The 16,197-nt window shown below is 41.1% G+C and overlaps 1 protein-coding gene across 1 annotated transcript in view; it reads right to left on the bottom strand.

Annotated features, from left to right (window-relative positions):
- Positions 1-724: 724 nt before the first annotated feature.
- Positions 725-16,197, bottom strand: part of ULK4 (unc-51 like kinase 4) — a 213,386-nt gene continuing 197,913 nt past the window's right edge. Inside the window, exons 37-38 of the mRNA XM_058833617.1 lie at positions 3,902-3,990; positions 725-983 (exon numbers count right to left, since the gene is read on the bottom strand). Of these exons, the coding sequence (XP_058689600.1) occupies positions 905-983; positions 3,902-3,990 (168 nt within the window). The 3' untranslated portion in view covers positions 725-904. The remainder of the gene's footprint in view (positions 984-3,901; positions 3,991-16,197) is intronic.

The following is a 16,197-nucleotide window of genomic DNA, read 5'->3' as shown; positions in this document are numbered from 1 at the left end:
CTGGGGCTGTTTGCTTGTATGCACATACTCTGGGTAACGGGGCTGTCTGAGAACAGGGGTGTAGCAGCAGCTCTCACAGGCACCTATGCTTGGTGGGTGCACTGACAGACTGATAGACATCAACCACAGCACATGTGGAAAAGAATTTAACTTCACACACTGTGGGATCTGCAAGCTCTAAAGGATCTTTTCTAGGGTACCAACTTTTACTGGGGGTTTGACAAACTGCCAGAGTCACCATCACACCTCTTCTCAAAGAACTGCAGTCAGGAGCATTGGCAGCTGAGAACAACACCCATGTGGGTTAAGCTGTGCAGTACTAGGCAAAGAGGGGCACACAAAACGCTGCCGAGTAGAAACCTGGGTAACATTTACCATCCTTGCATGCCACACACATCCCGTGTGATCACAGTAGTTGGTACTGGTTGCTTGACGTGAACAATATTGTCTGTCTTGATAAAAAGGTATTTTCTAGTGCCAGTCACAAGTATGAGGTGACCCCTTAAGATGAACAGCCAAGGCAGTCACCTGGTCCAAAAGCTAAGTGAGCATTTCTAAATGCAGCTTGAAATAGTGAAACACTTTATATTGCCAAGTAACTATTATTTATTTAATTTACACTTTCAAGCTATCAAATAATTGAGCTACATCATGTAATACCAGCAAGGCAAAATAGGATCCAAGAATTCATCCTTACAGGGGTTTAAAAAACGAACCACTACCCCCTCCCCCGCCCCAAACCAGCTTCCCTCCCTTCCTGAGCCAGCCCAAATTCTGCATATGCTGCAGTTCAGATTGCTAAATGAGTTACATCTGCTCAGCTCATCTGAAGGTGTTCCTGCAGGACCAAAGTGCTGAGCAGGGTACACTACCTGCACATTTCACAAGGCTGGTCAAAAATGGTTCACTTGGGAGTCTTGATATTTTCACGTCCCACCGTTCTCAGAATTTCAGATGCCAAGGAAGCAACGTCAACGTGAGAGCTAGGAATTAAAAACAGTAACATTTATTAGATATCCTCAGGAGCAAAAAAATGTTTTGTTCAAATTCCACATTTGCCTTTATCTACACTGGAAAATTCTGAGTAGCCATTAACTGCACTCTCTAAGGGCTTTCTGTTAAGCAGTAATGTGCAACCAGTGATTCTGCCCTGTAGCAAACCTTGTGTAGAAATGAATTTCAGCTCAAACTCCCAGTAACTGCTACCTCACTCAACATCCCCTGTAAAAAAAGGCAGGTAGAATTTATCATATACCCCATGACTCCTCAAACACACACTTCCAGCTTGACAGAAGGATGTATTTTCACACACTCACAAACAGCCCTCTGCCTGCAGCACCACTCAGCCCAAGCAGGCACTCCCACTCCAGGGGTTGCTCATCTCCTGCAAGGAGGAGAGACAGCCCTTCCAACCACTGCGGCCCTTTACTTCCTCACCTAAGGTTTTATTATATATATCTTTTGCCTAAATTTTTTGTTCTGGAAGCACATTTTTTTCCCTAGCATTGGAACAGAGGCTCTAACACTACTCTGAATCCACAGAATCAAGTCTTTCTTGTTTTTTTATGAACTCGCATCCCTCATCTATAGCTTATAAAAGACATCAGCAGATCTATCTGCAACTTCCTTGATTGCTGCCAATGACAATACCTACTGGTACTACACACTTCGGGAATACAGAGCTAACCAGAAAATCCAAATGATCAGTTCAAAGTACATAAGCCAATGCCTTAATAAGCAGCAGTTTAAATCAGAAAATACAGTTTTCTGAAACAAATTCATCTTAGCAACTTCCTTCACTGAAAAATAAATGTCCATGATCCCACGTTTTAAAGCATGGATTTGATACCAGGTACAATTTTACTAAGCAAAATGGGTTGGTCATGTCATTCTTAAATCTGCCTGTTCCAACTAGCTCAGGGAGAGAGTTTGGCCCTGCATGGCTGCTACATGGTAGCAGGGGAGCACTGAAAGCAGCTTTCAATCCAGCCAGTGCCCTTCTCTTGGCACTTGACTGCTTGGCTGGAATCCCCCTTCTGACACACAGGAAGAGGGAGAGATCAGAAACCTGTCTGTAAGAAATGAGCAAAGCAAAAACACTCCTCAAGCAATTCAAACCAGTGGTAATATGTGGGTGGCAGGGCCTGGGAGTTTAGACTACCCCGAGAATGGCTTAGATCCAGGATCTCAGCTGTAGCTGCCTCTAAAATATTTCCAGTTCTGCAGGAGATACAGAGAGGCTCCTTAACCAGGTTCAAAGTACAGGTGAGGAGACCAAGTTTATCAGGTCACAGGGAATATTTTGGGAAAAATGCCACATAAGGAACTCTGAGGAGAAGGCAGAATATCTCTACCTTCCATAAATAAATGTCCATTCAGCTAAGTCTATAAAGCTTCCTAACTTCAGGCTTCCCCTGCCTGTTGCCAATTTATGCATGTCTGAATCCATTACGTCTCCAAGAACCAGGCTGAATCTCTCTCAGTCTCCTCTGGAGGCAAATGGATAGGGACATGTTCCCTAAAGAAGGGGAGGAGGGGAAATGAAGTCCATGAAATCTTAGGGGCTCTCTTGTTGCTGTTACAGTGCAGGAGCTCAGCACAGCAGAGGAACCTGGCTCACTTTAATGTATCAGAACAGACCTCAATGGCATCAGGTGGAAATTGATCTAGTGAGCATCGTGTGTTAAATTAGAGTGAGAGCTGTTTATTTGGGCTCTGTAGCATGTGCTTTTCTGCATACAGAAATGTACAGACTGTAACAGACTACTGAGGAAGCCAGAAAAGCAGAAGTCAAAGACAATGACTGGGCTGTCTGGTGCATCTAATGCTGAAATGCAACAATCAGAGTGAAAGTTGTTTCTAACAGAGGAAAACCCCCTCTTCCCCTGCTCATTTTCAGTGGTGGTACCCATGTCTCCCTTGGGGAGAGCTGACATTTTATTTTAGTGAGACAATTTAATGTGTCATACAAAACCCTGTGAGTCAGCAGCTGAGTGTGCGAGAGGGATGCTGACTGCTCTCAACAGGTTTGGTTAGTCCTCAGTGTGCATCTCCTTATTCTTGCCACATCCCAACATTTCCTCTTCATGTCTGCTCACACCCCTCCTTCCTTCCAACACACAGTATACTCTGCTGTAACAGAGTCTTCCCAAAAGCCTGCATTTGGGAGGACAAAGAGCACCGAAAAGATTATCTTAATGTTTCAAAAACTGACCTCAGAACTACAATTTCTCTATGAATTTTAGTTCAACCAGGAATGAAATGAAGCCAAACAGCCCACAGCAGAAGCATAAAATTTGTTTGGAGAGGCAGAGAACAGACATTCATTCATTCACTCACTCATATGTCCAAGGGGGATTAGATAAGGGAAAGCCTATAGGAGATGAGCTAAGCTTTGGCCAATTTGTTGGGACTAGCACCTCTATTCTTGCAGAGAAGGTCACGGCATTCCCCTAAGTCTCGTGCCTCCTGCAGAAGCCACAGGTATTCTTGAACAAAAGTAGTTCTGTTCTTCAGCAGAACATTTGAAAGGAATCAGCTTGCAAGTGCATCAACCACAGCTACCTTAACATGGGGCACAAATGTTGCATTGTGCATGCAGCCCACTCTGCCAAAAACCCCTGACAGACCAAGGTTTGGAATAAAATAATAAATTTTTTTAAAAAATAAAAAATCCACAGAATCAACACATGCACAGAGCCAGACTGTGCAGCAGCTGGGGATCAAAGCGTGCCGCAGGCTCTGACAGAGAGGACTTTGGAGGACAGCAGTGCAGGGAGGGGGGCCAGGGACAGAAACCCAAGAAGCTCTTACTACACAGAATTACAGAAGACCATTGCAGACAAAAGAGAAGGCAAGCGCTCTGGGCCCTGGAAATTCCTGAAAGCCTGAGGGAACTCACCTGGCAGTTTCGGTCAGGCTCTCTAGAGCCTGGATAAGAGCATCACCATCATTCTTCAGGCTCTCTGAGTGCTTCTTGTTTGAAGTTATCTGGAACAAAAAGAAAGAACCTTTATGAAAAGCTTAGCAAAAGATTATTCTCTGTCATTTTTGTGGGATAAGAAAGAAGGAAACAAGTTACAGCATTTATGACAATTGTAAATGGAATGTGACATTGAAGAGACCCATAAGAAAGTCCTTTTTACTGAATTTTAGGATGAGACCATCTAAAATGTCTTGGCTTAGCTAACAATATTCACCCACATTCTGAGTCCCTGTATGTGTGCAAATTCATATATCACAGTCTGCCAATCCTGATTTCATCCTTAGTATCAATGCAAATACAAGCCCCATTTAATCTGAATCCCAGGGATATCTTGGGGAGACAGTTATTTTCATTTCTCACTCCAGGGAAAAAGTAACCAAGCTTCTACCAGCCTTCACATTAGGACATGTGGGGTTTCTCTGAGAGAAATCAGGTCAAAATCACTGCAAAGTTGGCAACTGCTTATGAAAATTTTCTTGCCCCTCCTCAGCCATTAGGAGTGTTACCTGCACAGGACTGTCACCTACAGAGCAGCGGGTTGAGTGAAGCTATTTGCCCTTTTGTGTCAAATGAATCCTGATTATAGCTGATTTTGCTGCTGGTGTGGTTTATTACATGAATCCACAATGACTGGTTTATTGTTTCTCCAGCTTTAAGTAGCACAACTACACAGCTCCAGAAAGCCACACATTTCCTGATGGTTAAGCAGGTGAACAGGAAGGTCACGGGGAACACGACGTGAAGCCTCATGCACTGCAGCTTGAACCGACACTGAATACTTGGCAGCTTGCTGAAAAGCTCTTGTATCTCAAAAAAATTACCAAAAAAACCTGGTTTGCATGTCAGTTCCTGCTTGCAAAGGTAAATAAATCTTGGCTGAAGAGAAAGGAAAGGGGAGGACGAGACCAGCTGATTATTTTGATACCGGAGGAGTTAATGCTTGAAATGATGACTTCTAATCCCAAAATCTGGCAAGGATTTGTAAGCTTTAGCATGCAGTGGCTGGCTCTATTTACCATTGATCAAGCATCTGGGCAACACGCCTTCACATCTCCCTCTTAAATCACACAGAAGCTGTATTTACAGCTGCCATCCCACCATAATTTATCAGCAGTGATTCTGCAACAGTGTCACTACATCTATAATTGTAACATCCTGTAGTTTAGCCCTTAGAGGGAACATGGACCTGCCTGAAGTAAACCAAAACATATCCTGCGTCTTGGGAAAAACCCAGTGATGCCATTACCTAAGCACAAAACATTGGTAAATCCTGATTACAGATGGTTAAACCTTTTTACTCTCTTGAGGTTTATATTTCAAAAAGCCAGTCTTCTCTATTTGTTACCTGATAGACACAGAGAATGTTTTGTAATCTGGGTTCTGAATGTAAGAACAACACAAGGTATAATAGGAGCAATACAGGGAGAAAAGTATTTTCACCACAAGGCATTGTTTTCTGTTCCTAAAAAGTGGTCATACGTCTATGAAACATTTCCCTGCAATTCCTTCTTACCAGCCACTGCCACATTCCTTGCACTTTCCACATTCATGCCCCTTATTCAATCTGCACACTTTAAATAGCCAAGAGGTCATAGGGAAGGAAGGTCACTAGGACTGAATCTTGCTCCATAAAACTACCAGGTCAAACAAAGGTTACAGATATTTCTCATTCTACGATATCCTAACTTTTGGGTGCTGACATTTGTACAACCCTCACGATCTCTTCACAAAATAGCCAATGGCATCACACAAAGAACATTCAAAATACACTCAACTATAAAATATGGTACAAAGAAAATAGTTTAATTTTAAAATGATCTCTTTGAAACAATAACTTAGTCCAACTGAGTCATGGGGTCTGACTATAAACCTGCCCATGCTGCAGCATGCCTTGAGTCACTACTAAGAACACATTTCTGTGAACACAATGCATTTGAATAGAAAAGATTAAAATGGTTTTATATGCACAGAAATTGGAAAAGACTGAAACAGAAACACCCATGAGATCATCTCATCACCTCCCTGTTAGACTTCAGTGTGCAGAGCAGCTTTCAGCCGCAAGCAATGGGCTCCCATGGTATCTATCCACAGGGGCTACTCCCTGGGTTAACAAAATGCTTCAATTAAGAGCCTTTCAGGAATAAACGTGGTAGCACAAGGAGGGAAAGGATCAACATGAGCTGCCTCCAGTCCATTTAAATTAAGTATTACCCAAATTTAGGACACATTTTCTTGAAAGTGCCAACTACCATTTTCATCCAAGCCAAGGGGTGTTGGTGAAGAACCAACCTGTCTAGTTGGCAGTGGCACCTATGCCCCCAGAGAACTTGCCCAAACCAAACAGGGTTGCAGAGATTTATGTGGGCAGATGGGGCTTCCATACCAGCTCTTCATCACCAGTGTCCAGAAAAATGCTTCCTATCCACCAGCAGGCACCCACTCCATGGGCCTGGGAAGGGACCAACTCTATGCTAGCAGGAAAACTACAGGCTGAATACAAGGTGAGCTCCCAGCACCCAGGAGCCAGCTCAGCCACAGCTGCCTATGGTTTTTGTCATCACTTCCATGCTCTGATCACTGGCTCTTATTTGCTCTTTATCTCAGTCTGAGTAAATCTGATTGCTGCCTGAGCAATTTGAAGGTCTCTTGCACACAACAGATTACATCCCACTTCACAGGAGCTTGTGAGAAATATTATCTGAATCATTGTTCACTTTCAAGATGAAACTTTACTCATGTTTCTTATTTAAAAATGGTTCCAGTTTCATCTTCCTTTTGTTCCATAGATTATAATAAATTATGACAGGACATAAAACCACCATTCAGCAAAATTTGAGAAATTAATGTATTTTTCACTTTATTATCTTCCTCTTCTACCCACCATTGCTGTGCCTTTTATTCACACCAGCTCTAGTTCTCATTCATTTGGAATTTTAACAACTAGCTTAATGATCTCTTGTAATATTGCTGTTTGTTAGGGCTGGCTGCAACACAGATTCAATGACATAATCAATAGTTATTCCTTTAATTAAAAATGTAATTAAATCTCAGTTTAGTGGTACACACACTGCAATTCAACAAGAATTTCAAAATTACTTTTCTTTATTAAGCTCACAACCATTCAGCAGCTTTCTTCTCGTCTCCTCAATCCTGTTAAACAAGAATGAGCCATAAGGAATACCATGGTTGATATGTAATGATCGGTATTTCCAAAAATTCAAGAAAACTATTCAGATATTATGGTGCTGCTAAAGATGAGTGCAGGCAAAGTTATAATATAAAACATTTCCATTGGTATATCTACTTCACTAATAAACTAAGGAGTTTTGCATTCTTACCCTAAGAAGGGATTTTTGCAATTCAAATTTCAGGAAAGCATAGAAACTTAAGGGCAAATTACTTCTGTTAAGGTTTGTTTCATTATGCTGAACTGCTTTCTCTGATTAGTCGTAAGTCACATTTTGTAATTTACAAGGGAGATAAATGACCTAGGCAGTAAACTACTCTCTCAGCATGCTTAAGAGAAAGAAATCCTTCTTTGTTGGGGGTTCAAGTGAACCATGATGTCTGTGAAGTAAACTGGGAAATAATGCAAAAATAAGGCACTTCTTATTTGAAACAATTTCTTGGTTGAAGAAATGTCTTGGGAGCATATTCAGCTTTAAGTATCATCTTCTCAAATAAACAACTGCTGGGGATGTTCACCATTTGCATGCTCAACAGATGCTTTTCTACAAGCTACTACCTTACCTGTATACACAGATACAAGCAAGACACCTCAAAATGTACCTCTTTCTCACAAACTGTTTCTTTCTCTTTCCCAAACACACATATTTTAACCTCGTAAAGCAATGCTTCCTTACATTTTCATAAAAATTTAATATAATTAAGCTAATTACAGGTATTCAGTTCCTGCCCAGCTTTACTGGCACAGACTGAGCAGCCACATGGGTAAGGCAGAAGCTGCTGTGAGTAGACTTATCAGAACTACCAGATACTCACAGGTCCAATGTCAGCATCACCTGAATATTGACATGTGCTATGAATAAAGTATCACTTATCCCTTGTTGGAAGCTTTTCTGTGAATAGAACTTGTACCTTCAGCTAATACTGCAGTAAAAACAATCAGCAGTATGTTTTTCCTATGGACTAACTGAAATCCTATGTAGGACATGAAATATAATACTAATAATTAAGTTTCCAGACTAAAAAACATTAAATAATTGAGAATACTCCTATTGCTCTCTAGACGCTCTTTCAAATAATGTCTTCATAGTAAGTGCTGTTCCTGAAATTTTAAATATGCATCTCAGACTTCTCATTCCTACTTCCATCTTTGACTGTCTGAAGGCACTGTCAGTAGGACACAGAGCCTTTCATCCTCAACCAAAGCTACTGTTTCAAATGTCATCCAGGCTGGTGGTGACTGAAAGCTGATGGCTATTCACAGCTGCTTAGTGTGACCTTATTCCCATTTTTTAAGGAACAAATGTCAAGAAATATAGTGGTGTTAAAAACATTGCTATAGCTGATGTGACAGCCTGGCAAGTAAGTCAATGGGATAGTAACTTCAGAAATGAGGCACAATGCCTGGGCTGGAGGGGAAAACCTCCTAGTGTTGCGACCCATCTTATGCCTATCCCAGGGCATTTAATGGTACTTTTCCTCCCAGGCTGTCAATGCTGAACTACTCACAAGCACTGCAGTAATCAAATAAATCATGTCACTTGGTTTGTCATTCACAACTCACGATGACATGGCCAGAAATATGTAGCCTTCTGAATGGAGGAGCACAATAACCAAGCAAATACTGAAACCAGGAACTAATGCAGGTGAACTAAAACTAGCAGATCCATTGGCTGTGGACTTATTAAATGTAAGCATTTATTTCATTATAAATTGCTCTCCAAACATATACACTAAGCTGGCAGTGCCCAGAGGAGTTATAATAAATGAACTCATCATTTCCTGTGATGGATCAGGTGGATCTCTCACTTCTGCAGGCCTGCACACCCTTACAAATTTACGTAGCCCTGCCTTTGTGTACCAAAGTGCCAGACCCAATAAAACATTTAGAGTCTATCAAGTAGAGGCTGTGATGATGACATTTAATTATCAGCCTCCAAAGAGGAGTTCCAAGCAGGGACTGAGACATCTGCACAGTGCATGGGGAGTGCTGTTGCTGAAGGGCATGGAAACCTGTTGAGAATGAAGTGACCGTGACCCAAATTCACTCTCCTCTCTGAAGCTGAGGTTGCTAACACAGCCAGTGAAAGCTCACAGTCCAGACAGTACAGACCACAGTGCTTTTTCTCAGTGGCCCCACAGCAGGCTATGGGCTCCCAGGCTCTCTGTAGTCCTCTCCCCTTTTCTGGGCAAGTGAGGGTCACGTTTTGTTGCTGCAGCAGGGTTTCCACTGGATGGGGAGAGGCAGGGAGGTTTGGACGGTTCCCACACAGGGAGTGAATAACACAAGGACTTGGCAGGGAGGCAATTGGCAGCATGGCTCTTCAGGTTGGAGAAGTTAAACATGAACTCCCATTAACCAGGGAAGCACTCTAGCTATTAGGGCAATTTTACATCTGTGGCAGCAATTTTCTAAAATACAAAAGTCAAACATCTAAAACCAGCAACAAAATTCCCAGATATACACAGTGGTCTTTTGTGAGGCGTTTAATCTGACATTAGTTACACATGCTCTCAGCAGGTCTGTGGGATAGGACCCTCTTAAGCACTATGGTGCAGCCAATTTACAGGTTGTTTAATGAGAATTAATGGTAACTCTTGCCAGGCTGTGCTGGAATATCCAAGGGCAGTGTGCTTACAGGGCCATCATATGCTCACTAGGATGGCCACAAGTTATTTTTGCTCTCCATAGTGTAGGAGACCTAATTCTAAAAGGGTAAAAACCTTCATGGCATTGCTTCCTTGCTACTCTTCTCTCTATACATGGTTACAGCTGGAGAGAGACACAGAATGTGTGTGTGGGAAGAACAAATCAAGTTGGACAAGTTATATTTATGTTACTAATTGCCAAGTCATTTGAACAGGCCTGAGCAATGCTGCTGGACCATAAAAACAAGAAATGAAACTTACAAAAGCATGAGTATTCCAGGTGTGCTTTGGCAAGCATATTGCAGTCAGGGATTGCAGACACACAATTACAAAGAGTTTGTGGCCTTCAGATCCTGCAAATACATGTGAAAACAAGCAGGTATCTGTGACCAAAAAAACCTAACCCCACACTACATCAGACAGCTTAGCTCTGATTTTAGAGTTCAAGAATCTTTTCTGTTTATGGATAAAATTCTTGTTCCACTGAAGTCAACAAACACCTTTTGATTTTGATAAGGCCAAGATTTCATTCGAGGTGTTTTGTTTTCTTCTAATTCATGTGTGTGTGTGGAGGTTTATTCTAAGTTCAAAGCCATTCCTACGGGTAACTTGGAACCGTCCCAGTTTCCCGGCAGTCTGTGCACCACACTGGCTCGAGGACTATTCACAGACAGTCAAGGAATGTCTCCTGCATGATAGATAATTGTTAATTGATTTTGGATGTTTCTTGACACCTATTCACTTTGAGACTATTCTCTGCCCTTCAGCAGGGAAGGCATTTTGCACACAGAGGCATGCTCGGTGATTGTTGTAAAATTGTAAAGTTACCAACTCCAAGGGGCATTGCCTGAACATAAGAGAAGATTTGTAAAACTGCAGGGTAATTATTGAACAGAAGGTTGTCTTGTTTGATTTTTAAAGTTTGGTTTTATCCCAAGTGGTGTCCTGAACTCACTTTCAGAAATGTCTCCATAATCCAGAAAATATCCATTATTGCATTATATCCACCCTCTTTAATAAGTGAGTTTAAAATATTTGACTTAACAGAACTGGATAGGGCAGCCTCTTCACATCCATTAAACAACCAGCTGAGCACAACAGCTTTATTAGCAAAAGTAAACTGCAATTCTGTGTGGCAAAACATGGCTCAAAGGTGCTACAGGAGACTTCCACACAGGGCTGCAGTGTTGACAAGTTATGCATGCTCAGAAGCCAGCCCAACATCTATATGACATTGGAAATAAGCACTTGCCAGCCTGTTGCTGGTGATCTCATCTGCAAACACAGGTTCATCTGTCACCTGCATGCCAACGACTCCCTGGGTAACTACTTCAGACCAGTTTCGCTCTGTCCAAACAATGATCCCAGCTAGCCTCAAATATCAGCTTTAGCCAAACTGAGCCACATCCTGAGCTTACACAAAACTTGCAAGCCCTTGATCCCTCTTCCTGCAGCTTCCAAGCAGCTGCCTGTCATCACCCTGCAGGAACTGGTGAGACCACAACCTCCCAGGTACACCTCGCCCTGGTAGTCTCCTGTCATGTCCTCCTTAAAAAGAAACAGGGAAATCCACTGGAAGAATTTTTTATTACCACAGTTCAGATCCTACATTTATGTTCCTTTAGGAGCTGTTACAGAGGCTCCCGGTTGTCGTGGAGCAAAGCAAACTAAAAATAGTTATGAACAAACACTAAAACAACACAGAAATCCACTGCACATCTAGACTTCCTCTAAAGTTCATCATTCTCTGAATCTCTCAAGCTCAAAAATCCTTCATAGTCTTTCTCTAATCAGATTTTCTCCTAAAATATCTTCTGACAAGTAACTCCTAATACTTCTTAAATGTTGATTCCCATAACTCTTTTTGCAGTGACACTGTCTTTTATGGGCTAATAATTCAATCTATGAATAAGATCCCTAAATTTCAACATCTGTCAACCCTTATGTCTCCCTGTAAAATCACAAAATAGTCTAACTGTAAAGGTTTCTTTGGAGTTATATCAAACTTTCATTGACATGCTCCATGGGTTAGAGATGACCTTCTTTACTTTCATGTACAGTCATTTCATGTTCATCTAGAACAGCTAAATCAAGATCTTTCACTCACACATTCATGTTCATGCAAACCTTCACTTTTGCTTGAGTGAACAGCTTTATCTCAAACTATGACTAGTTTTCCTTCTAATTTTCTCTCCCCTGTCCAGCTGGGGAGTGATAAAGCAGCATGGTGGGCACATGGCATCCAAGCAAAGTCAGTCCACCACATATGATTTGACAATTCAAATAATTTTAAGCATTTACACACTTGTAAGGGTAAGAATCATTAGCACAAATAACTCATCTTCTCACTCTTAGGGGAGCCAGTGACACCCAGAAGATATTGGAAAGTGCTCACCTTTAAATGGCAATTGCCATGCAGGAGAAGTATGCAAGCAGCCAAGCAATTACCAATTTAATAAGTGCTGTTATGTCTAAGGGCACAAACCCTTGAACAGCCATGCAGTGATGCTCAGGTGAAAAACGGGCAAACCCCTAGGAATAGCCAAGAAGTCTCAGTTAACTAAGGAATTTGAAGTTTAATGCATACAGCCTCCAAAAAATGGCTACATATTTTGTAGCCTACAGCCTGACATTGTTCCTTGTCCTGCTTTAAAGTGCTCCTCATAAAGATAAAAGACTTCTATGCCTTGATGAAGGCAGAGTGGTGTGAACAGTGCTGTCCAAGTTGTCTGTGCAATTCAAGTCTGATCTAGTATGCAAAATCCCTAACTTTCCCTGAGCAGAACCTCTGTATAGCATTGATCAACTTCCATGGACAATGAAACTAAATTAGATGGCTCATGCTCACATTTATCATAATCTGGACTTGAACACAAGACTCCAACAATTACATATCTCTACAACTTGGCTTGATGAGTTAGATTTACTATTCCATGAAAAGCAGAAATATGAATTAAATTAAGAATTAACAGAGATCATGAAAAATCCATTTGTAAAGGATAAAAAGAGTAGCAAAATCTTGTCAGAAAAATAATTCTGAACTATGATTTTGAACTAAATATAAAAGCATCAAACATTACTTACTTTGTAGCCCCTACAGACTTGATTTCCAGGGGCACATAAAACTCAGACACCTTGAGGTTTTCCTTAAGTACCAAACACGATTAGTCTTGCATATACAGGAGAAAAACAAAACCACCCCTCCTCCTGCCAAGATCCAGAAAAATGCTCTGAAGATTTTTGTTATTGGGGGAAAAAAGAATTAGTGTATTTATGCTTCATGTAAAATGAAACTAGGAATGTAAATGACTGAATAGGGATATAAGTCCATAAAACACCAATTTCTGAGGAAAATTATGCTTTATATAATGGTTCAATTTCCATAAAATTGTAAAAACTGTCATAAAAACAAATTCACTTCTGAAATCGATGCTTGCTTATTGTCATGTGACAGATGGCTCTGGCTGCCTGGCAGAGAGCAAACAGCTACCTCATTGGTTCTCACTGACCTTGGAGAGAATCATTTTAGTCTGTTTTTCATTTAACAAGTTCAGTTGCATTTATGTATCTTTACAGCAGCAAGTCAGTGATCCATGTGTAATTACACAGAGGAGGTCAAAAGGAAGTAATAGTGATGAGCCCAACAGATGACACAGCTTGGCAATCTCAACAGTATTGCACGATGTAAAATTACAGTGTGCTGAAACACCAAATGAGTCCAGCAATACTTCTGTGCCCACAGAAACAATGAATTAGGACTCCATAACGAAAACAACAGTGGTAGTCATTGGGAATTACACTGGCCTTGAATTATGAGTTGAATAAACAGGTTGCAGGTTTCAGAACTGCCAGTTTCACTACACAACCCAAAGCCAAACAGCTGTCTGTGTGAAGACAGCCTATTTCTCAGTGCTGACCATGGCAGTATTGCTTTTTAGACATCTCCTGTACCTATTCATAACCATACTGGACTCCCAGTACCCAAATACCAGCACAGTGATAATTGCTGGGGGGCTATCTCAGAAAGCAAACACGTTCCAAACAAATGGATAAGTACCTTCCCCCAGGAACTTGAGTCTGCAATATGCCAGCCACTGGGATAAAGACTTCTCATTCTTGGTGCTCTCCAAAATTAAGAACAGATACCATTTTTGATTTTCCTATCCCCATCAGTGTCATTAAAGAGCAGCTGTTGCAGATTGACGGAAAAATGTCAGTTGCGAAAACAACCATCAACCAAAATGCCAGTCCAAATGTGCTCTTAACACAGACACACATATACTTACAGACTTATACTACTTATTCCAAATAAACATAACAATACTTAACATAGAATGAATGGTTCAGTAGGCCAAGTTGTGAGTAAGCATTCACAGCTACTTCAGAGGTCATCCTCCCTCACTGCACCTCACACCGCAGATAACCACAAGTTGTCAGTACCTTCCGGTTTTGGGTTCTGTCAACACTTGCCTGTTCATTAAGTTGTGTTTTGACTGCACACACTTCTTCATTTATGAGCTCTGCTGTCTTAGTGACATCAAGAAACAACTGATTTGATGAGTTCACATCAATTTTCTTCTCTGCCTCAACTCACACTTGGCTGACTGTCACTTTCATCAAGGACTGGCAGGGAAAGGTTCCTGGGTGAACTTTCTTAAGCTTTTCTCAGTTTGCTGAGTTTTAGCTCCTGTGCATAAGAGAAATTCTTGAAGATACCTCCAACATAATACCATCCTATTTTCCTTTATAATTAGGTTTCAAAATACAGATGAATATAAACACTGTGGAGTTTCTTTGCTGCAACTGCAAAAACAAATGGGCTTTAAGACAAGGTTAAATGATTTCCAGCAGAAACTTGCAAGGAGAAGATAAATCACCCCTTTCTTTCAACAGAATGCTGTGCAGTCACCTTCATCTTTTCTTATCAACTGCCATTTCCACAAATGCATGAAGTGCTCTTATTATGTTAGGATCATAATCTTTAACCTGGCAGTCTTCTATCAACAACAGAAGAAAAAGATACAAAGGCCGTGAGTCCAACATGATATCTCTAACTAGTGCCATGAATGGCAACATAATGCTTTACTCTTAATTACAGAGGTCAGGGAAGACCAACACTCATTTCATTTAAGGATAAAACTCAAGCAGCTGGTAACTCATCCCTGGCAGTGTAAGAAAAAGGGTGATGCGTGACAGTTCTGCATAACGCTTGACAGAAGATGGAATGAGGGGAGTAAGACTGGCTGTCTGTGCAGGCTGTGGCCATGGCAAGGACAATTTTGTTGCAATGCAAATGCCCAGTTGTGATTGGCAAAGTCAGAAAAGGCAAGGAAGAATATACCACAGTATCAAGAAATGAGTTAAGAAATTATGAAATATCTGTTTAAATTGTTCTTGTTCTCCACATAGAAAGCTCTGTCTGGCACTATTACCACAGATACTCCAGTTTATCTCCTCCACTGTGTAGTTAAACAAATTTAAGCTAAATTAAAATAATGCAATTAAGTAAAGAGTCAAGCAATCACAAGCACTTCAGCAAAAGCAGTTCAAGAGATTGTCAACTTAGCTAGAATGTGAAACCTATGTATATATGCCTTCACTACACGGTAGTGTTAAGTGGGCTGGCTTGAACCGCTGTTGGTGATTTACAGTGATCTGTTTTAGTCTGTGCTGTAAGAGATGGGGGGAGCCCATACAGGTGGCTCTGTTATCTCGGCAAAGGCAGCATTCATTTCCAACTGAGCAAGCAACAACTTCTTCAACTCCTTTACCTTGGTGGCACCGTGATGGATTATTTTTTAATGCATCCTTATTTTTATAAAACATATTTTAATTGAAATTAGTTATGTCATCAGTTATGCTGTCCAAAGGGGTTTTATTTGGTTTAATTGCTGCAGTAAAAAAAAAATAAAATAAAAAAATCCATGTTCCAACTGTCTGCTCCATTTTTTTTTTTTGCCAGTGGTTCCTGTCCCCAAAGCAGAAGGGGGAGAATAAGATCCCTGTTTTAATCTCACTTGCTCTGGTTCCCAATTTAGCTGGAACAGCCAATGAAGGTGTGACTGCACAAATGCTGGCTTGAAATGGGTTTCCAGGTCTGTGGAGTAGGGACAGCAGAGAGGCAGGACAGTGAAGTGGAGGCAGTGGTGGACTACACAGGTCAAACTCCACTGCTGCTACCATCTCAGAGCCTTAAGCATGACCTCAGAGACTTTGTCTTTAAATGGTAAAGAGGTAGAAAGATGAGAAGAAAACTTCCAGCAAAGTACACAGCAAAGGCAGAGTCAGTCCTGTAAACACAAAATCTGCTGAATTTCCAAAGAAAACCCTTATACTATTGGAAATAATTTAATCTGGATTGGAGGACATTCTCTGCA

This window comes from Poecile atricapillus, chromosome 2 (assembly GCF_030490865.1).
Source record: "Poecile atricapillus isolate bPoeAtr1 chromosome 2, bPoeAtr1.hap1, whole genome shotgun sequence".
Taxonomy (NCBI): Eukaryota; Metazoa; Chordata; class Aves; order Passeriformes; family Paridae; genus Poecile; species Poecile atricapillus.
The sequence above is the reverse complement of the archived record's forward strand: the minus strand, read 5'-3'. Positions and strand labels throughout refer to the sequence as shown.